Source organism: Lynx rufus, unplaced genomic scaffold (assembly GCF_022079265.1).
Source record: "Lynx rufus isolate CCGP_SWC_20201006 ecotype Redwood Valley unplaced genomic scaffold, mLynRuf1.p SCAF_5, whole genome shotgun sequence".
NCBI lineage: Eukaryota > Metazoa > Chordata > Mammalia > Carnivora > Felidae > Lynx > Lynx rufus.
Genome location: NW_025814867.1, coordinates 79,763,679 through 79,786,286, shown reverse-complemented (window position 1 = coordinate 79,786,286; position 22,608 = coordinate 79,763,679). Strand labels below are relative to the sequence as shown.

The window sequence follows — 22,608 nt, the reverse complement described above, 5'->3', positions numbered from 1 at the left end:
TCTATAACAACAGAAATAAATACAGTTTGGGGTAGGAACTAGAGAAAAAGATTATGTTCAGCCAGCCTCTTCCTCGTTCTGGGCAGTCTGGTTGCAAGCCTGTGCCTCACTACTCTTACCCAGGCCCGCCTTGCAGGTTGCAGAGATAGGGTGAGCAGTAACCTTCATCAGCAAAGGGCTGGGGGCTATCTGGGGAAAAGGACTAAATCAAAACCTTAACAAAGGACGACACAGTAACTCTCCCCCCGACCCCAAGTCTCGTTGTTGTATAATTACAGGGTGATAATATGAATGCTTGTTAAAACGAGAGGTGTTTTCCAAAGCATATTCAGTCCCCAAATCATTTTGCTCATGGGTTAATTATCCCTGTAAAATTTCATGGCATGCTTCACTTAGATCATTTATGCTTTCAAAGGCTTGCCTAGGTATTTTGTAGTTTTTGTTGCTTCTGCATAAGGCCTTTTTTTCCCCTGTTATATTTTCTGAACCTAATTTATAATTTTTATTTTGTCAGGTAACTACACTTTTATTATCTTAAAACTTTAGATTTTCTCTGATTTTCTAGACTAATTATATCATCTATAAATATTGACATGTCATAGTCTTATGATTTTGAGTGAAAAAGTCTCAAAAATAGGTCTGAGAAATGCTATTCCATTAAAATTAAGAAATACTATATATAAATGACACTATATTTTTAGAGATAAGTAGTGAAAATAGAAAGAAATGCATGGATATAATAAACAAAGTTAGTATAGTCATTACCTCTGTACAAGAGTTTGGGGAATGTGATTAGGGACAAGAACCTAAGGATTTCAGTGGAATTTCTAGTGTTTTATGTGTTAATCTGAATAAAAGTACATGAAATTTTATCGTATTATGCTTTACATCTTTATCTGTTAGAAATATTACATAATAAATTGATACATATGTAAAACGAAGAAAAAGATATATATATATGACCATATATGTAAGTATGTGTGTGTATGTATACGTATACATATGAATATATATGACTTTGTTTCCCAATTACCTGTAATGAAGGCTAGAATGTTAAAAACAATATAATAGCAGTCATACTATGCATACCTGGCAAGATCCGGGAAGACATCTGACGATTAGTTTATTTTATCCTATTAAACACATATCTTCCTTTTTCTTCTATTTTACTTAGGGCTTGTTTTGTGTTCTTGGAACCATTTTTGTTTTAAACAAGGATAACATTGCAATCATGGAATTACCTGGGATGTTTCATTGTGTGGCACTCAATCTGCTAATATTTCATTTAGCATTTTTGCATGGGTGAAAGATTAGCACACTTTTCTTTTGGGGGCAACCTCATTTAGGTATTATTAATCAGGATGGGGCTGGCTTTCTAAAATGATTTGCGAAGCTTATCTTCTCTTACTGAGCTCTGAAAATTGAACTATTACAGGAATCATTTGTTCTTTAAAGATCTGAGAAGTCCTTTCAGTGAAATTTCCTGATAATTTCTCAGGTTTGCATTCCACCCATGTTTATGGACTTATTCAAGTTTTTGTCCTTTGCATTTTAGGTGTGCATAGATCACAGTCTCTTCTATAAAGTTTGAAGTGTAATAATTTTTAAATGTCTTCTGTACATCTGCTAAGAGCTTCTTTTTCATTCCTAATTTTCTATAATTTTTGTTTTTCTCTTATCTTCACTGGATGCTTATTTTTCTTTTCAAAGAATCATCTTGTGCACCTAAAAATTCTAGTATTTCTCAATTTATCAATAACTGCCTTTATTTTAATGATCCCTTTCTTCCTTTAGACTTTGTTGCCCTTTTCTAGGTGTTTAGATTAATATACATGTGCCCTTTTATGTTGCAATTAATGATCCTAGCTGTACTTGGAATTCAACTCTGGTTGGGTCTCATTCTGGTTGTTGTGCAGCATTATCAACATCATTACTTTCTAAGGAATCTTTAACCCACAAGTGGGCTTATTTTTTTATCCTTTGATACATTTCTTGTCTTGCTGAACTCTGCCAGCCAAAGTAGGAACTGTATATGTTCCTCTTAGACTATGAGAGCGTGCTTTTTTTAAATCTCCCATGGAGATTTGGAAAGAAGATATAATCTCTTTGCTTATATGGACCAAATCAATCATATTAATCATCTTATTCAACTTCCATAATTGGTTTGTCAAAGACTACACGGAATGTGTTAAAGTTTTATAGAGTATGGTTTAACCATTTTCATCTCATATCTCATCAATATTTTTGTCTTATATATTTCAATGTAATGGTATTAAATGAAGAAAGGCTCATGTTCCTCTGGAACTTGACATTTATCAATAAAGTAATGTACTTTGGCCTATGTAATAGTTTTGTTCTGAATTATACTTTGCCTGTTATTAATACTGTAGTTAGTAGGTGATTAATATTATTTTCTTTTAGCCTGAATTTTCTATTACATATTTTCCTCTTTCTTTAACTATCAGTTGTATTGGTTCATTGCTTATCATCATTTTATTAACCCTGGATTTCCCAGACACTTTAGTTCAGTTAATTTGTTTGTCTGGTGGAATATTTTCTTTGAGTCATTTTCTCAGAAAAAGTAGGTAGGCGATGTATATTCTTTTTGAATGCCCATGGAATATTTAAAATAAACTATTTTTGGAGAAGGCAAAATTTGATGTACTGTGATATAACAAAAGCAAGTTACTAATTAGTACAGGATGGTATGATCCCATTGTATGTGTATGTGTGCACATGGAAACCACACTTCCATAAATGTAACTATATACCTGTATACAGGTATACTGAAATAAAAAAGGTGTGTTAAACTGCTATATTATTTAAATGGGAGAGTTATGCATATCTTAAAATTTTTCTTTAGTGAGCATATAATACTTAAAAACATAGTTGCTGTTTTTTTAAGAATGACTACTATAAGAAAGAATATTTTGAGTTCAATATTTCTCTAATATGTCCAAAAGTAAGGTGAAAGCCACTTTATAAAATTAGAATGAAGGTTCACTGTATTTTTTTTAAACTTGACATTATGAAAAAAAGGTAATAGAGAAAAAAAAATTAATTACAAAAAAAGAAACCTAGTAGTAACAAATGAGATTTCCAATGACTGGCTGGGTCTATGAAAAGAGCTGGTCCTGAGAATCAAAGTCCAGGTCAAGTCTTGGATCTGACACTCACACTTTACAGAATGGGGCAAGCTGACTTTTCCTAAAACTCGGTTTCTTATTACTGGAAAGGAAGGCAGTAATAATCATACCTATTTTCTAGGATCATTAGAAGGTGACATAAGATAAAAGTGCTCTTTAAAAATTAAAGCACTCAACAAATGTTAGTTATTATTATTTTTAACCAGGAAAAAAAAAAGGTTTTTCCCTTAAAATCTGAGGCATTTCAGGGAAAGCCACATGTAATGCTCAAGAAAAGACAGAGGCTTATGGTTTTTTGGCCAGTAGAAGTTCAGCATCCCTTTTGTAATGCTAGAAGGCATGATTTATGTGGTCATCAATTTAAACGTTAGAAATGGAAGGCTCTAATCACAGAGGGCTGTCACTATCTTCCTATCTTCAGGAAGTTGAATATTAGTTTCTGGGTGATAATATGGACCTAGCAATCAAATGCAAGTTAGAAGATCTGTCCCTAGCCTTAGTTTGTCTTTTGCTTAGAAAATATCAAAGCCACCGTAAACACCTCCCTGCCACCCCCCCCCCCCCGCTCCGCCCCTGCTGTCTACTTCACAAGGTTCTAATAGGAATGATTAGTAGTAGATAGCATGGTGAAGTCGCTTAAGAGATTGACAGATGTCCCTCTTTCTTGAAACATTTGTTGTTGTTGTTGTTGTTTTTTGCTTTTCCTTTCTCGCCGACTGCTTGAGGGAAAATGAAGAAACATCAAGAAGAAAGTAAGTGTCTGTGCACATGCACTTGGTGTGAGGGAGAGAGACGGACCCTCCTTGGGGGTGAAAGAGCAGGGGTGGGCAATTGAGAAGAGGGAAGGGAAGTTCACGTGGGTTTTTTGGCTTTTGTCCCAACGCTCAGCTCCTTTCCCAACATCTACATAAAACACCAGCCATAACTGCTTTTAAAACACTATTAGGAGGAACTGAGCGTATAAAAGGACAACCTTCCTGCAGAGGTACAAAACCTACCACCTAAGGTAAGTTGAAAAGTTCGAATGTTTTAACTGTAGCCATTTAGTGACATACGGGAGCAAAAGGCTGCTACAGTGTTGGTCACTAATGTGTCAAATTCGGGAACATTACCATGTTTAGTCTCCCGTGGAGTTGGCCTCCTATTCCCTGAGGTCTTTTAATTACTTGGATTTTAACTAATAAAAATGTCTGTACCAACTTCCACTGTTGAGAGAGTCAGAAGTTGGATTTGATCCACTCTGAGTAAGAGCCCTGGTTTAGGAGAAGATCCTTGGCTGCCATTTCATAAACAGGCTGAGTATCTGAGAATCACAGATGTGCCGTGTCTCCAGCCCAGACTCCTTGGTCATGCTAAAAACACAGCAGTTCTTTTGTTAATCTATATTTGTGGGTAAACCTGTCTCATTCAGGACAGAAGAACACTTAAGTGGAAGGCATGGTTGCTGTCCCTCATACTCATACCAACATAAAAATCTTCTTAAGCAAAGCATGAACCTCTTCTTCTCATATATGTCCTCACATTCTTTCTGTGACATTTATTTATTTCAGTATTTCCATAGCAACTGCAGCTATGAAATTACCCCCAAGATAGAGGATTTCTAAATTGTATCAGATTATGCTAAGGGGAAAAGCGATGATAATAATGTTATTAATGGATTAAGCCCTTATATCAGTATAAAATTTCATAATGTATAAAATATCACAAGTGTTCATTCCTTCTCTTTGGAGATAGGGAAGAAGTTAATATCTGTCTTTCATAAATGATGATACCAGTACTCAGACACTACATGACTTACCCAAGGTCTCACCTAGAGAGCAAGAACTAGAAGCAGTATATTCTAGTTATATGACTTTACTTCTAAGGAAGTTTAGTGCTCTCAATTTTAATCTGTTCATTTACACAAATCCATAAGAATAATCAAAAGTAAGCTTTTTAAAAATAGATGTATATGTATGCATATGTACATACATATATTTATATGTATACATTATTTATTGACAGAGAGACAGAGTACAAGCAGGGAAGGGGCAGAGAGAGAGGGAGACACAAAATCTGAAGCAGGCTCCAGGCTCTGAGCTGTTAGCACAGAGCCCGACGCGGGGCTCGAACTCACAAATCGCGAGGTCATCACCTGAGCCGAAGTTGGATACTTAACCAACTGAACCACCCAGGTGCCCCCAAACTAAGCTGTTAAGAGATCACCAAAGTAGAAAAGCATCTCATTGATTTGCAAATACAAATACATACAAACTTAAATTACATAATGCACTTATTTAATTGGCTCAAAATAAATATGAATAAACCTCTTCAGTCGTGGATAGGTTATAGTTTAACATATGGTTTCATATTGCTGATGGTTCTGTGAATTTGAACAATGTTTCTAAATAAATTTAGAAATTTAGAAATGTTTCTAAAGAAAGCAAAAGTTCTCCGAAGTGCTGTAAAGTAAATGTGGTCACAAAAATCAAAGAATTTATGCTAAGGAAAAAATTCAAAGTAAAATAATGAAAAACCTTAACTCAGCTCTTTATAGGCATGTTATTTACAACACTGAAAGAACAGAGAATACCCAATACCTTTCTAGGGGCAAATAACTTTAAAATGTAGTATGCAAACATAAGGTAAAATTAAACAGACAAAAGCTATAAAATAGAGATTATTAACAATGGAAAGCCATATACGTATTTAAATTAAGTCAATCAATAGAAAACACAAAAGCATGTATAAAAATCATTAACGAGAGTTATAATACCTTACAGAACCAAATTGGTTTAATTACATGTGTATATGTGCAAGGATTAAAGATTCCAGAGACAACAGGAAAATATGAATAATCAGTGAAGGAAAGATGAAGAAGACCTAACTGGCGTATTTTCCCTCTAAATTATGTAATTGGTTAATTTAAATATGACCTAAGTTGATTATTAATAATCAATTTAGGCAAGAATAAATTAAATTTATATTAGATGGGTCTCCTTCTTGGACTCAGAGCATTGAATATGGGTGGTCTTTACACAGAAATAATGAACTACATCACGATCTTGAATAATGCCACCACACTGACTGAGGCCCAGAGCCTGGGTTTTCTGCACTTTCCTTCTACAGGATGTCTCTCAGACATCAGTTTCCACAAGGGAACGAGAGGCAGTTTGACTGAATGACACCGCAGTTGGCCCTGTTCCCAGGGCTTTAGTTCCAAGAGACATACACACATCCCTAGGATCCTCCTTACTACACACTCTGTCTTCAACACCAACTTGTTTCATTTTATACCCTGAGCTTCCCCGATCCCCCCCCCAAAAGAAAGCTCTTTACTTTTCTGGTGTGGCAGCTTATTGGATTTACGAAAAGTCCCAAAGAAATTACAATGCTAGAACATCCATCCGAGAGCTTGAGGTCCGTGATAAACTCTGAAATCAATATGGAACAAGGGCCTCTGAATAAAGTTTAACTGAATTCTGACAAGAGTTAAGTTGCATTTTAGAGTCACCATGGATAGGTCTTATAAGGAAAAATCTTGATTAACGTTTCTTATGAGGGAGGGAAAGTCAAAAGGGATGGTAAGAATTTCCATTGTTTGAGTCCACCCCACTTTCCAAGGATGTGATTAAATATCTCCCAGATACTCTACCTTGTCATAAGCTCGGTCTAGTAACAGGGACCCAAAGTAAAAGAAACTCCCTCCTGAAGAATCACTGAGCTCCTATGCCTGGCATAGAGATCGAAACCTGAGCCCACATGCTGTACAAACCCATAATTGAGTCAGATTACCCTTTTTTAGTCTTATTACTCAACCAGGAGGGCAAGAAATGCATTTAAAAATGGGGCAGGGGTGTGCCTGAGGGGTTAAAACAATTTCCTAAAGCCCAAAGAATTTCACAGCCCTCATAAGGTCCTTATATTCAGAAAAACCACATATGCCAGAAATCTTGCCAAAATTAATATCAGAATAACATTCATTCCATTACCATTCCCTGGGCAGGCCCAGGGTGCTTTACAGGATTGCCCCATTTCATCCTCACAGGCCTTTGGGAGAATCCTGCAATCATCCTTATTATACTGTGGAGGAAACTGATGCTTAGAAAGATCCAGTAACTTTCTGGAGGAGACTAAGCATGAAGTGATGACATCAGATTCAAGCCATGTTCTTCATACCTGTTATCCTGTTTCCCAACACTTCTCAGGATTCCTAGCTCTAAGAGACACAGGAAAAAATGAACGAGGCTGTCACCGCAGCCCCGTGAATGGTAGCAAGAATCAACCATGCAGTCCGAAAAAGGACAGAAAATAGAGACAAGAACTACAGAAAAACACAGCAGTCACTTCATGTAAGGACAAAGCCATACGTGCTTCCAGAAGCTCTGCTGGCATCATTATCACAGAGCTCGCTGCAGTAAAGAATTTCATGTGGTGGTCCTAAGTCATTGTGAATGACAGCCCATGCAGTCTGCTTACAAAAGACAGGGAGTTCTGTAATTTTCTCTTTTCAGTAAAGATTTCAAAGGTTGATATTTGAAATATTCTCATTTCTTTTGAAAATTTTTTAATGTTTATTTATTATTGAGATACAGAGGGTGAGCATGAGAAGGACAGAGAGAAGGGAAAATGCAGAATCTGAAGCAGGCTCCAGGCTCTGAGCTGTCAGCACAGAGCCCGACGCAGGGCTCGAACTCACAAACTGAAAGATCATGACCTGAGTCGAAGTCGGACGCCTAACTGACTGAGCCACCCAGGCATCGTGAATATTCTTCTTTCTTTTTTTTTTTTTAAACATTTATTTATTTTTGAGACAGAGAGAGACAGAGCATGAATGGGGGAGGGTCAGAGAGAGAGGGAGACACAGAATCCGAAACAGGCTCCAGGCTCTGAGCTGTCAGCACAGAGCCCGACGCGGGGCTGGAACTCATGGACCGTGAGATCATGACCTGAGCTGAAGCCGGACGTTTAACCGACTGAGCCACCCAGGCGTCCCTGAATATTCGTATTTCTTAAGGAGGTAAGCTTTGGTTCGATGAGCTTTAAGCTCATATGTAATTGCTCCCTGAGATCAACAGGACACTATGGTATTCGTGTTTATGTTCCAAACAAGCTAAAAATGTGTACTGTCAGCAAAGACTATGGGACCAGGGGTGTGAAAAACTGAATATAGCCCCAGGTCTGACACCAAGGATTGAACAGAAGAAGTCATTTTCCTCCTCTCTGTGTTTCTGTATTCTCACTTCTAAAATGAGGAGTTAGACAAATGACCTTTTTTTTTTTTCTTCCCAGCTCCAGCATTGTGTAGTACTATTATGAGGCTATCTATGTTTAAGTTAAATTGCCTTTAGGGAGGAAAATGGAATAAAATTGAACCTAAGAGATGCACAAACTATACTGAATCCCTCTAGATCTTAATCTTAACAAACTTTCAGATCTATGCTACAGAGACTCGAGGGCTGCAATGAGTTAGAGCCATCAGGTCACAGGAAGATAGATACCAATGAGACCAGGAACTTTGCAATGAACTTGAACCTTGGGGATCTGCAAGGCTATGTATAACTCCTAGGACCTTGCACCCAAAGCTTCTTTTACGTAAAAACGCCCCGACACTGTGGTGAAACCATACTTCTTTTGTGGGTTTGCAAAAATGCACTACTTTTCCCACTAACAAGTGCTAAACAGATTAAAAGTATGCAGATAGATAGCAAAGAAATGCATTTTATATTTTTAAAAAGTTTATGTTCATTCATCACATTGATCTATCTTCTGATGTGTGTGTAGCTTAATGTGTGTTCTTAAGTAGCCTGGTAAAAACTGAAAAGAGTGTGAGTACTTTTTAGCCACCTACTTATGTAATTAAAGTATAGTTGTTGTGTTCTTTAAAAAAAAACAAAACCCAATTATTACCTCAGTCAGTATTACTATTCATTTTCCTTTAGGGGAAATTCATTTCCTTCTATAATAAAGGGTTGATTTCTTTGCATCATCGAAAACTTGCTGAGCATGGTGGCAAGAAAACGTTTGAGTGGGTAAGAAGTGATTCAAAGGGACCAGGAGTTTGGAAGAGCACGGACAAGTCCAGAGGCCCTGCGTTGTTTCTTTACCAATACTGGCAAACTCAAATGCAAGGTGAGACCTAATAAGAAGAGGTATGACTATGGGAAACCTTCTGATGTTCAGGGGGTGATGTGAGAGCTTGTACAGACATGCTTGAAAGCCACAAGGTGATGATCCAGCAGACCACTGATGGACCCTCCTCATGCCTTTCTGACCTCATGCGAACAGGGAACAGTTAGAAAAAGTTAAGGTCTGCCGATTTACACACACACACACACACACACACACACACACACACTTTGAAATCTGTGGAGAAATAAAGATCCGATGACTACATTCTATCTGGAGTGACTGGCATTCTGCCAAAGAAGACATCTTTGCAAAGCACAGGAGGCGCGGCAGAGGGAGTCTGAACTTACAATGTAGCAGGGCTCACAGTAGGCTTTCTTCTCCACGGCATAGAAGGGCTGTCCTCGGAGCTTGTTGTTGCAGATGATGCAGGTAAAACAATCCACGTGGAAGACCTGATCCATGGCGGTGCATCCTGTCCCTTCCCCAACTACGTTTTCCCCACAGCGAGCACAGCGGCCTGAAAGAAAGAAGGGATTGACTGCTAAGAGCACACCAAGGAACACCTTCAGTCCTTCTGAAGAAGCCAACATGGAGGAGACAGCAGGTTCACAGTGGCAGCGGCAGCAAGAGGGCTGACACCCCCACCACCGCCACCACCAGGCGCGAGATCACCAATATAGCCAGGACTCACCTCTGTGAGGCCGCCATGATGGAGATTTTACACGAAGCATTTGAAAAGTTGACCCTCACAGCTCAAGGACCTACAGAACGTGACAGAGTAGAACTCAGGTCTCCGAATGTCGAGGCCAGGGCTGTGCCTCCAGTCTCACACACAAGTCTAGGAAGAACATGACTCAGCATAGCAGCAGTGGAAGGCACAGCCTAGGAAAGTCTTCCAGCTTAGAGAGTCTACGTGTCCAGTTAGACTGTGAGGGGACTGGGTCCAAACTCAAACTGCGCCTCCTTTCACAAAAGCCCAGGTTGTAAAATCTCTCTGCATCCAGCCCTCAATGACAGATCAAAAGGGAGTCCCTTTTATTTCCCGACAGCTCTGACTGCTGGAAAGTTCTCTCTCATACTGAGCCAGACTGCTTCCTCATGCTCACTGCTACCCGGTAGTCCCAGTTCTGTCTTCTAGGGCCTCATTAAGCAAGTCTCCCACTACACTTGACACCCTTTAAGTTATTACAATCCAGTTAGTATTGCCTCCAAGTGTGATCATACTTTGAACGTCCCTAAAACCTGTAACAGATTCCACATACTTGTCGGGGTTTGAGTCCCAAAGGCCCTGGTTGTCCCTGTCCAGCCCAGCGTTCTGTAAACTTTCAGCATTCTTAAACTGATTTATGGGGCATGTGGACCACATATGGACATCACATTTCGGTTTTAAAAAAATCATTGTTTTAAATAGGAACAATAAAACATTACAGAAGGCAAATATTTATGTCAGCGTGAAGCACTGTGCTGGTTGCAATCTGTATCTCTATCTGGTTCCGTCATGGGAATCTTGAGCCAGAGGTCAGATCCACATCCAGTTTTCTTTCTTAGTCTTTATTTCGATAAGTAAAAAGTCTTAACAAATAATTACAGGTCGCTGGGAATGTCAGCAAGAATCTGCGCTGCGGGCTTTGACACATAAGCTGTAAGCAAACCCAGTGTTTCCCACGTGTCAGGCATTTTCAAGGTGCTTTATATACATGTTAAGCTCATTTCATAGTCACAACCACCTATGTCGTAGGTCTGTTGCTCTCCCTATTGTACAGATGAGGAAACTGAGTCACAAAGACGGTCAATGAAATTCGAATCCAAGGAGTCTAGCTCCAGCGTCCACGGTTTTAACCACGATGCTGTTCTGCCTCTGTTTCGTTGTGTGCATCGGGATTGAACACAGAGCTGACATGACGGAGAGATTTCTCATGAAGACTGCTTTCAGCACTCCATCCACTGGATTGACAACCATTTCACACCTAAAAACGGGAGGGCTAAATGTTTCAACTTGGGAGGAAAGAGCCAAATATATTTCTAATCCTCTCTGGTTGCATTGGCACTGGAAAATATTTCTATACGTTCTGTTGCGGGACTTCAATGTATTTTTAAAATATAACCCAAACGACAGTCCATTTTCCCCCGAAGCAATAAGAAATATCAAGTACTGGAAAAAGAGTTAAACTCTTGGAAACTGACTGCCACTATGGTAGCTGATACTATAAAGTCCTGATATCATATTCTTGACGTTGGATAAAAACTTTTGTAATAAATCTTGTGGTTGTTTTATAAACTTCTGCCCAAAAGTCAACTTGTACCTGTTTTTATTATGAGATAGATAACCTTAGAGAAGTGCCTTTAAAATTTGGAACTTAATTGCCTTTAGTAACAAAATTAGGTTATTGCATATGGCTCTTGTTTTGTGATTATTCAGAAAAGAAACCCGGCTTAATTGGTTTACTAAATAGTTCACTGTGCTACGTCTCAACTTGATGCTAAAATTAGAGTTTCATGCCACTATCTGACATTTCATTACAGAAAACACACTGGGATTATAGGCAAATGGATCAGTTCATAAAGTCTAATGTTTAAGGAGTCATTAGCATAGTTTAGTATTCAAACTTTTCTTTTTCAACTGCTTGTGCAAACCCATCATATCTGTTTCACAACATGCAGATTCGCTTCCAATATTTATATTGGAATCCTTGTTCACAAAAATTTACATTTTTAATATTAATCTGAAGTGGTATTTATGGTATTATCGTTATTACTATTTTTCCCGCCTTCATTGAATCATATTGAAATCACTGATGTATTCTGGCGAACTAAAGAAACAATGCAATACAATAGTGATAATGAAAAATATAGGTTTAGCATCAGCAGGGAAAAAGAAAACATACTAATGACATGAAAATACTCTGAGCTGAATGGCACTGTTGGTGAATACTGGTCAAACAACGCCAGTCAACAGAGGTTTTGTGATATATGTGCAATCTTTTAAGAATGTGATGATTATTAACAGTGGATTGGATACCTGTGAAAACTGTAATTTTACACTTCAGATCTGTTAAATTCAGGTCAACAGAATTATTATTTTTTATTACTCTTTTCCTTCCTAGACCTTAAACTGGGTTCCTTGACAGTCCACCAGGGACTATACAGTGATGTGTGGACCACACTTGGGGAAACAAAAAGAATTCTGGCTACATGTCATGGTGGTCTATGAAGCAGCTGGAGCTAGCGATTGTGATCTAAACTACGGCTGATCCACAGCATAATCTCTGGAACCCAAGAGCTCACTCTACACAGTTTATGGAGAGTTTGCTAGCTATCCCTGAGGATCTGGGAGAGAATCTCAATCACCGATTAGAGAGAAAGATCAGGGCAGACCCCTAAACGTCAGGCTGAACAGAAAAGCTTTGCAATTTTCATTCTGTTCAACAAACATTCCTCAGGTATCTACTCTTGCAAAGTACTATATTCTGCTTTTCTGTGATAAACGGAAATGGAGTAGACTTGGTCAGTGCCATTTACAGGCATTACAAGACCACGTACATTCTACAATCACATGAAAAAAGGTGCCAAGTGTCAGAGGAGAAAGTGCTGTGGAGGTGTGGAAGGAAAATCATATGTGATAGGGGACTTAGGAAGGGTTTTGTGGGAAAAGATGCATTTGAGCCCAGCTCGAGGATGAAATTGTGACAGGTGGAGAGGGGAGAGAGAAAAACATTTCCAAAGGGAATGAGTGGCTGGACTTGACTGGATCCCACACGTCTGCAGTGGCTTGGTGCTGGCACAACAAGGGTTTGTCTTCTCAGCTATGAAAGCAGATGGGCTGGATTCATAAGGAACAATCTTCTCCTTTGTATTTTGGAGGATATTCTTCCAGAGTGGGTCAAGCTAATACGCTGAACCCAGACATGACCAGCTCTGCTGCCTCCCATATTTTTCCTATTCTTGGGAGAAATCGGGGACACGGGCTTGAGGGCAGTCAGTCTGGCACCTTTAGAATCACAAGCCCAGAGAAAAGAGCTAAGAACAAAAAATAAAAATAGCCCTACACATCAGCAGGACAGAAAAGGTGCCCGAATGTTCCCTTTTCACATTAACAGAATTTACAAACTATGCCTTTTCGGGAAGCACTCACAATGGAAAGAAAGTCACTCAAGCATGGTTCATCCTTGCCCCTAGAGGGGCTTATACTACACATCATTAAAATGCACACCACAATCTGAATGCCCATCTTCTGGACAAGTATTCAGCACTTTTAAATGAGAAAAACCAGGGGGAATGGTACCAGACTTGAAGGCATCAGAGCACGAAGGAAACAGAGTTTGATTAGGGGCCAGTAGGAAGCTCAAGTTCAGACCCAGGGCTGGTATGAGGAGCTGGTTGGCAAAGCTTAGCACAATAATTTAAAAAAAAACAATGACAGAGGGTCAGACCGTCTGAGGAGAATTCTGACAGTGAATTAAGATGCCTAGATCCAACAATAAATAAATGAAAAGAACTGGTTTCTAAAGCTTGGTTATGTATTATTGCTTGCTAGGTATATCGCTTCATATCTGCTGTGGAACCCATGATGGGTTCTTCTCACCCCTTCCCCCAGTCCCCTTTGCTAACTATAGCAACCTCTGGAGTGTCTCCGAAAGGCTTCTATCTGCAACATGCCTACTACCTAAATCAGGCTCCATTATCATTCATGGGCCATTGCAATGGCTTCCTGACTACACCAGTATCTCTGATTCACTTCCTCTTATAAATGGAAGGGCTTTATGGAAGTCTTAGTATTGAGCTAGACCTGGAAGGTTATGCAGAATTCAAACAAGTCATTTTTAGGAAGGGCACGGGTGGAGAGTGATATTACAGGCAGATCAACAGGGTAAGCAAGGGAGGTAGATTAGTGGGACACAGGTTTTCATATTTATTGGTTCCAGTTTTCTCTTTTGGTAACGTGAATATATTTCTTTTATAATGTGAAAAAAAATTTTATTTGAAAATGTTTTTCCTGTGATCTTGGCACCATTACTGTAAGAGGCCACAGGCCCCCTTTTCCAAGCCCTGCTTGTTTTGGGGGTAGGATCAAAAATGTCCATAGCCATCTTAAAAGTTGGTGATACTTTCAAACTTCTGCATTATTCACCATCAAAAGTAAACTAGAAAATGTATGCAGACATCAAGCTAGGTCACATTTATCTTCATGTCTCCCTTGCTATCTGAGTTATAATAGAAATTTTAGGCACAAGCAAATGTAATATTCTCTTTTTAAGAATCACAATGAATTGAAACCCTATATGCTGATCGCATATCAGGCTTCTCATTACGCACCTTCTTCAAAATATTCTGAACAAAATCCTGTTTGAAAAGTTGAATCAATAGGGTTATATCAGGGTAATGAAGTCATGGTAAAGTATTCCTAGAAACAAAAAGATTGTTCCAATTTATCCTACATATGGCCACTGGAGTTATCTTTCTAAAGCAGATACTCCATTAAGCCGAGTCAGAAATTATCTTCTGCTGAAGGTAGAAAAAGATAATAGAATAAGCTTGCATTCTTTATATGACAGGTCCATCTGACATTCACTGAAGGTACTAGAATGACGGCATTTTCTAATCACCAAAGGTTTTATTCTATAGAATCCTGTAGCATTAATGCATGTAATAATAGACACCCTGCTTTTTAAACTACTTAAGTCGTAGGACAGTGATTTTCAACATTGCCAATATGCTGGATACTCTGGGGAACATAAAAAAAGGACGGATTACTGGGTTCCAGCTCCAGAGATTCTGATTCCATTGCTCTGAAGTGGGATGTCCTAGGATTGGAAGTTTAAAAGCGCTCCTGGTAATTCTAATGTTCAGCCAAGTTGAGCCACTGTTCCAAGGGGTACCTATTTCTGTACCGTTCATCAGGATAACAGTGGCTGAGCATTGCCCAAATAGGCTTGTTTAATATGCATTCAAACCCATTCAGGTACAGACTGTTCATAAGTTGCCTGAAAAGGTCTGCTTTCCACCAATGAGTTATCACTCTAATGCTATCTCTTTATGTCTTCGTTGGAAGACTTCTCAATGGCTTTCTAGTCACTGATAACATACATGAACAGAATCAGCTACATGTTCTCATATCTTGCCAGAATGGAAGCCAGGGAAAGAAGTTCACTTATATTAATTAGAAGCACTCCTACAGAAGCCTCATTTTGTGTCGTAAATGAATGTATCACACGGTGCTGCTGTATGGCCTTAGACACTACAGAGTCTATCAAGAATGTCAACTGGTCACCATTTAAGGTGTGATGTTACATAGCACATCGTACACCACATTCAGTCTTTTCCTACTTTCTTGGACTCTGCCTTTAAATAACGTGGCGATATTCAGTCTCCTATGGTGAGTGCCATTTAGTTGTGGGAATAATGGAATCCTTATCGGATCTTAAAAGCCGGACTGCAGGACTACAGTTTTGTCGCCCTGCCTGTGTGTATACAATCGTATTGTACTATTTCATCATGTTGTTGCTCAGGTGATCCTTGCTGAGATGCTTGCAGATTCACTGGGCACTCGGGTGGGAGGGAGGAAGTGGCAGATGGCAGTTCCTCTCTGTCTCTCTCTCCCCTATACACAGGTGCTTGCATTCTCTCTCACGCACACGTGGGCACGCACACAGCAGGCAAAAGAGCAGCGGCCGCTACAGCATGAGACCAGTGGTAGACAGAGGAAGCCTTCCGAGAGAGACAAAGTAAGGAACATCTTAGCATAAAATAAGAGGTTGAGTAAAAATAACCAACCGACCAACCAACCAAACAAAAAAAACCCCAAATTGTCAGAGAGAACAGTACAGGAGCGGGCGAATAAAGGCCTGGGCCCCAAACCTGAGAAGACAGAGTAAAGGTTGAATCCTACTGATGAAAGGAAGGCTAAGCCATGAGGTGATTCATTTATAGATACATATTTGCTTAGGCTGGACCTTCAGGTAAGGGGGCGGTTTGGGTGGGGGAGTCCCACATGGGGTTGCAAAAGTAAACATGTTCCGCTGACTTAACTATGCTGCATTGTGAAGAAGCATAACAAAACTATAAAAGAAAATTACTGTGTTTTTTCCTCGATGCCAGGCACTGTCCTAAGCACTCCACATACATTCTTTCATAGCACTATAATGATTACCTATTTTTATTTGATAGGTAAGACATCTGAGGTGAAGTCACTTGGCCAAGGTCTCAGAGGCAGAAGGAGGTGGGCTGAGATAGGAAGCAGGGCAGACGTCTACAGTCCATCTTCTTTCTTTCTTTCTTTTTAAACATTTATTTTTGAGAGAGAGAGAGAGAGAGAGAGAGAGAGAGAGAGAGAGCATAAACAGGGGAGGAGCAGAGAGAGGGAGACACAGAATCTGAACCAGGCTCCAGGCTCCAGGCTCTGAGCTGCCAGCACAGAGCCCGACACAAGGCTCAAACTCACGGACCGCAAGATCATGACCTGAGCCTAAGTCGGACGCTCAACCGACTGAGCCACCCAGGCGCCCCCAGTCCATCTTCTTAATGAGCATGTGTTTTTCTATGAGTAAAGTTTATTATTCACCCAGAACTCAACTATGGATGTCTTCAGCGTTGGGTAGGAGTGTGGGCCATTCCCACGCCCGGGAAAGAAGAGCTGATACAATATCACTTCTCCAACTCCCAAATCATGGGTGTGGTCAGTGTCTGCTAGAGGTAGGCAGGTAGGCACCTATACTAGGTGGCGGTCCTTCAGAGAAGATTTGAAAGTACTGAAACTCAAACTCTGGATTCCCACCAGGAAAGATTAAAAAAAAAAAATACTGATATCCATGCTTCACTTCCCGAGATTCTGACTTCTTTGGTCTGGTGTGGGGCCCTGAAATAACAATGCTAATGTGCAGTGGGTTTGAGAACCATTGCTCTACAAGGAGCTGCTTGCCAATGTGCTCCACAGTGTAGTTTGTCCTAGAGAATTCTTACAAAGCAATGACGGGACCAAAGCCCTGGTCCTACAGAGATTACATCCTAATAAGTTGCACTTAGTTGTGTTGACAGAGGCAGTGAGTTGGACACGACGCACCCTGGTCCCAACCTCCACTGAACTAAGTAACATATATATGCACGGTGAACGTCAGGACAATCACTTTCTGGCAACTTCCATTCTCAGGAAAAGTAGCTCAAATAAAAGCAAAAGCCAGATAGCAACAGAAGCAAAACAAAAAACACTGCTTTGCAGTTTTGAATGTAATATATGGCGCCCTGGAACAAAGTTCTATATAAAGATGTAAAGGAAACCAGACAGATCTGCGAGTCTTGCCTTTGTTACTCACTAGCTATGGGAACCTGAACACATTTCTTAAATTTCCAGAGCCTGAGGGCACTTGTTTTCACAATCAGCAATAATCAGACCCCCTCAAGGATCAGGTGGTTTCAGTTGAGTCCACTGTCCGGCCGTTCTGTCAGCCCCTCAATAAATGCACTTATGAAGTCTTTATTCTGTGCTAAGTGTGGCACAGTGGTAACATTTTCTCAGCCTCTGTAAAAAGAAGATGGTGATGATTGCCTTCACTATCTGGCCATGAAGTTCAACAACAGCCACAAAGGGCCTTGTACAGGCTCTATTCCTTCTCCCTCCAACTATAGGAGGTATAATATGCACAACTTCAAATAGAGAGCTTATTGCAACTAAAAGCACAGAGATATGCACTCTGGACCTACTTATATATTTTTTAAGTTTATTTATTTATTTTGAGAGAGAGAGAGAGAGAGAGAGAGAGAGAGAGAGAGAGAATCCCAAGAAGGCTCTGAGCTGTCAGCACAGAGCCCAATGCGGGGCTCAAACCCATGAACCATGAGATCATGACCTGAGTTGAAACCAAGAGTTGGACACTTAACCGACTGAGCCACCCAGGTGCCCCTGGGCCTACCTTTAAAGAGGACAGTCAATATGGGGGTTATAGAAGCAGCCGCATCTGTGAGGCAGTTATATAAGATTTATATTCACCAAAATGTTACTCATAGAATTTAGTGCTAGAAATTCAACCCTAATCCTGCAAAAATATATGGACCCCAGAGTGATGACAACAGTCAATATTTATGCAGGACTTAGTGTTTGCCAAGCATTGTTTTAAGCATTTAGATGTATTATCTCAGGTAATCCTTCCACCAGCCTGATAGTGTAGGTCCTATCATCGTCTGCATCATAGCTGAAGAAATGGCAGCCTAAAGAGATTAAGTCACTTGCCCGAGGCCATGCAGTTAAATATTGAAGCTGGGATAGGGGCCCAGGCAGTCTGGCTTTGGAGCCCGCTTAACCTATCCCCTAACCTGGCTTATTGCTTTAGAATTCTAAGATTCCTAAAAACATCCGGCCTGGCAGGAAGCTCGTATAAACCTTACAACATCCCTGACAGGAATATCACCATCTATTTTGACTAAAGTCAAGATTTCTCTTCAACTTAATTTTTACACATGGACATTTTCATACTCACCTTCTGAATTCTTAATCTATTTTACTACATTTAAAATTAATTTCATGATTGACCCGTTAACAGAAATAAAAATCAATATTTACTAGTACAGTTACAACTGCTATTGCAACGATTATTTTTGATTTATGTTTGGAATCTGCTTCATGGTATCTCTCATGGGAATCTGTATTTCCTTTAAGCTCCATTCCAAGCTGAAAATGCTTTAATTTGCCCAGCTACTCATAGTTTCTGTGGTAGGAAATCTCCAAATTTATTTTGGTTCTTTAAGAACAAACTTAACCCTGAGTAACTCACGAGGGTGCTTCTAAAGCTACTGTATTTCTTCCTTTCTTTCTTTCTTTCTTTCTTTCTTTCTTTCTTTCTTTCTTTGTAAGTTTTTTTTTTATTTTGACGGAGAGAGGGCATGGAGGGGCAGAGACAGAGGGAGACAGAGAATCCCAAGAAGGCTCTGCGCTGTCACTGTAGAGCCCGGAGCCCAATGCAGGGCTCAATCTCATGACCCCAAAATCATGACCTGAGTTGAAATCAAGAGTAGTACGGTTAACCGACTGAGCCACCCAGACTCCCTGCTAAAGCTATTGTATTTCAATGCCCCCAAATAGCCATGATCATCTTATGATGTTACCAAGCACTCCTTACACTTATATAGCACTTTACAATATTAAACGTGCTTTCTCACCTCATGCTTCCAAAAAGAGAAAAATGGGAAGTTATGACTAGCATTACTTTTAAATTTCTGACATATCAAGATTGAGATAATCCTGCAGGTTCACATGAAATGTCATCATTTACATGATGTTGTTTGAAGCTTACCTCACAATAACCAAAAGCTATCTAAGGCACCTATCCTTTGTTAGCAAATGAGTGAACCTAGGAGAATAGTCTTGTGTAAGACTGAGACAGAAAAGCTGGAATTCAGACTTGGTTCATCAGGCCCCAAGTCGAGTGGTCTTTCACCTGGCCCACATTACATACACACATAGTGCTGAACCCGGAGGTGGGCGATATTCTCACCTGACCCCACACCCCAGCTTTGGTTTCTCCACTTGGTGCTGAAAGGCCCCTAAGACACTGTTAAAGGGATTTAAAAGTCTAAGAAGGAAAGCACATGTGGAAAATTTAGAAAACATCTGGTCCAACCTCATTCACAGATATGAAAACAAAGGCTGCGGGAGAGGCCGTGCCTTGACAGAAGAGATGAGACCTGGATCGAAGCCTTCGGGCTCCCAGCACAGTGATCTGGCTGCTCAAACCATGGGGGGGGGGGGGGGTGCGGAGCCACCTCAAATATGAGTGTTCCCCCACTAGTAGGCGCTGTTGCCTGAGCATGAGGAATTTCTCCCTCCACACAGGGTAAAATTTCATCGCATATGGGACATCCTGTGGGACATGGCAGTCCACAAGGATGAGTCCTGCATGATTCCAGAACAAGGTTAACTACATGACTTTCTGAAACAGCAGAACCAATCCATCCGTCTGAAACACATCTGGGTGTTCTGTAGACGTACCTTGGGGCCATAAAAGGCCAGGCTCTGCTTCCTATTTGACCATACGTGGTCTGGACTGATTTATTTTTGGACACTGGAGTTATATATAACATTCACTTGATAAGAGGCTTCCACTTTATTTTGTTATTTAGTTTTTCAAAGGGTACAAAACACCCGTGTGGGATAAGTAGTAGATCTCTGGTTAGAAGAACTGGGTTCTAATCCTGGCTTTATCATACATATAACCTGTGGCGTTGGGCAACTTCCCTCATCCACCTGGGTCAGTAGGTCCTAGGTACCTCAACAGCAATCCCAGCCCTCGGTGACTCAAAGGGTTACCAGGAGGAATTTCGATATTAAATGATAAACGACAAGAAAATGTGAGGAATTCCTCCAAGATGTATCATTGTAAAATACATTTTTGTTATGAACGATGGTATAAATCACATGCACAATAGAGCACAATGTACTTCTATATCTGGGCCTTTATCCAGAATTCATATTCTGAGGAATTCCTGTGCAAATCCACAAAATGGAATGCCATCCTGGATGTAAGTAGACAGATTTTGAGGATCTAAGCTCCTTGGAAATGCTGGCAGTGCTGTTTCATGTTCTAAGTGGAGTGGGCCGATGGATGCCATGAATATTTGACACATGATGTTACATCAGAGCTCAGAGGGAGACCCAGGCACGGAATCTTGGACCTGCGGCCATCTCCATCTCCGCCCTCGCGTGTCTGTAAAATTCTCGTTGCTAAACTGCAGTCTGCATTGATTCTGTCTCTGGCACTTGCATAGCAACACTGAGCTGAGTGCTAGAGTGACGTCTTGGGAACAGTTATTAATACATGTATGTATGCACACAGTATGTAGAAATATGCAAGATTGAAAGCAATTAGCGTATTACTTTTAGGTAATACTTCCCGCTGGGAGTCTGCTCCTGAAAAATATTTCTCTCTCTCTCTCTCTCTCTCTCTCTCTCTCTCTCTCTCTCTCTCAAGAAGCTTGAACAGTCATCTGCTATCACTTACCAGAATGTTTGGGATAAAAATGGTGTCAGTTTTAAGGAAACCACACTTCTCAATTTTCTTTGTTAACATCTGAATAAAACATGAGAAGGTTCCCACTTTTCCCCTCTCCCCTTTCATTCAGAGAAAAAGTTCCTTCACAATCTTGCTTTGTGTGGGAGAGGAAATAAATAGCCACCCTTCTTTGCCACCTCCAGATTAGCAGAATCACTGGGTTTAAAGTAGAAAAGTTTGGATTTCATTCTAATAAACTCCACTGGCTATCATCATTTCTGAGGTGTGGCACAAAGTTTCATAATAAGAACACACCAAGAAGCCACATTTCTACCTCGTAGGAGCTTAGAGCCCTGTGAGATCATGAGAGAACAGCCGAAGAAAGGCTCAGAAAGTTCTACAGGAAGGATTTGGTTGGGAATGAAGGAACACTTGTGGGACCATAGTGGAGTTTGTAAAAATGGGTCATTTCCTCAAGAAGCCACGTCCATGGGAAGGGCAGATCCTCTCTATCTCCTCCGATTAGATGTATACATGGAATCAAGCATTTCTCTAAAAACCTTCCCAGGCTTTCGTTTTTCATTCTCAGCTAAATTAGAGTAAGCCTGCCTGCAGGTAAGGAGAACCTGCTCACTGTTGATCTCTGGACAGCCCTTCAAGACCGCAAAATTGTTGAAACACTATAAAAGCTGTTAAATAAAAGAAACAAGAAACGGGGCAAGAGGCATGTTCTATTTATGTCAGCAGAGTTATTTCTGGGAGAATCCTCTTGCACTAATGTAGTTTCCATTTTTAGATGATCATAGCCGGTAAACACATTTAATTTTTACAGGATGACTAATACCCAATTGCCTAATAACCAGTGAGATAACACAAGCGTTCTTCCTTACGAAGTAAGGCTTATAGGGAGAGCTCCCAGAAACCATACAAATCCACAGACACTGCACAAAAACAGATCAGCTCCGTGATGGGTTCTTGCATCAGTTCCTGCTAAGTGCTTTTATTTGTAGTTCTGTCTTGGGCAAGAGATACCACACAGGGGGGAGTGCAAAGTTGAAGGTCTTTAGCAAAAATTTGGACTGTAAACACAGCTTGGCATTATCAGCATTCTGTTAAGTTCAAAGAAGAGATAGTTACAACAAATACAGCTTGCTTTATTTCTGAAACAAAACTGTGCACATATTTGTGGCCATACTACTAATTAACCTGTAGATTGTTCCTTTCATCTCATCAGTGTGTTTTTCTCCCCCCTGTTACAACATGTTGGGGTTATTTTTTCCCATCTGGAATATACTCAGACTGTTCTCTTGTAGGCAGTAGGGAGTAGAATATAGTGCTCACGATAAAGGAGAGAGACTGACTTGAGGAAGACTAAA

General features: G+C 40.1%; 1 protein-coding gene across 1 annotated transcript in view; it reads right to left on the bottom strand.

Moving 5' to 3' along the window:
- Nucleotides 1-22,608, bottom strand: part of LPP (LIM domain containing preferred translocation partner in lipoma) — a 677,526-nt gene that overhangs the window by 101,585 nt on the left and 553,333 nt on the right. Inside the window, exon 11 of the mRNA XM_047099816.1 lies at nt 9,605-9,774. Within this exon, the coding sequence (XP_046955772.1) occupies nt 9,605-9,774 (170 nt within the window). The remainder of the gene's footprint in view (nt 1-9,604; nt 9,775-22,608) is intronic.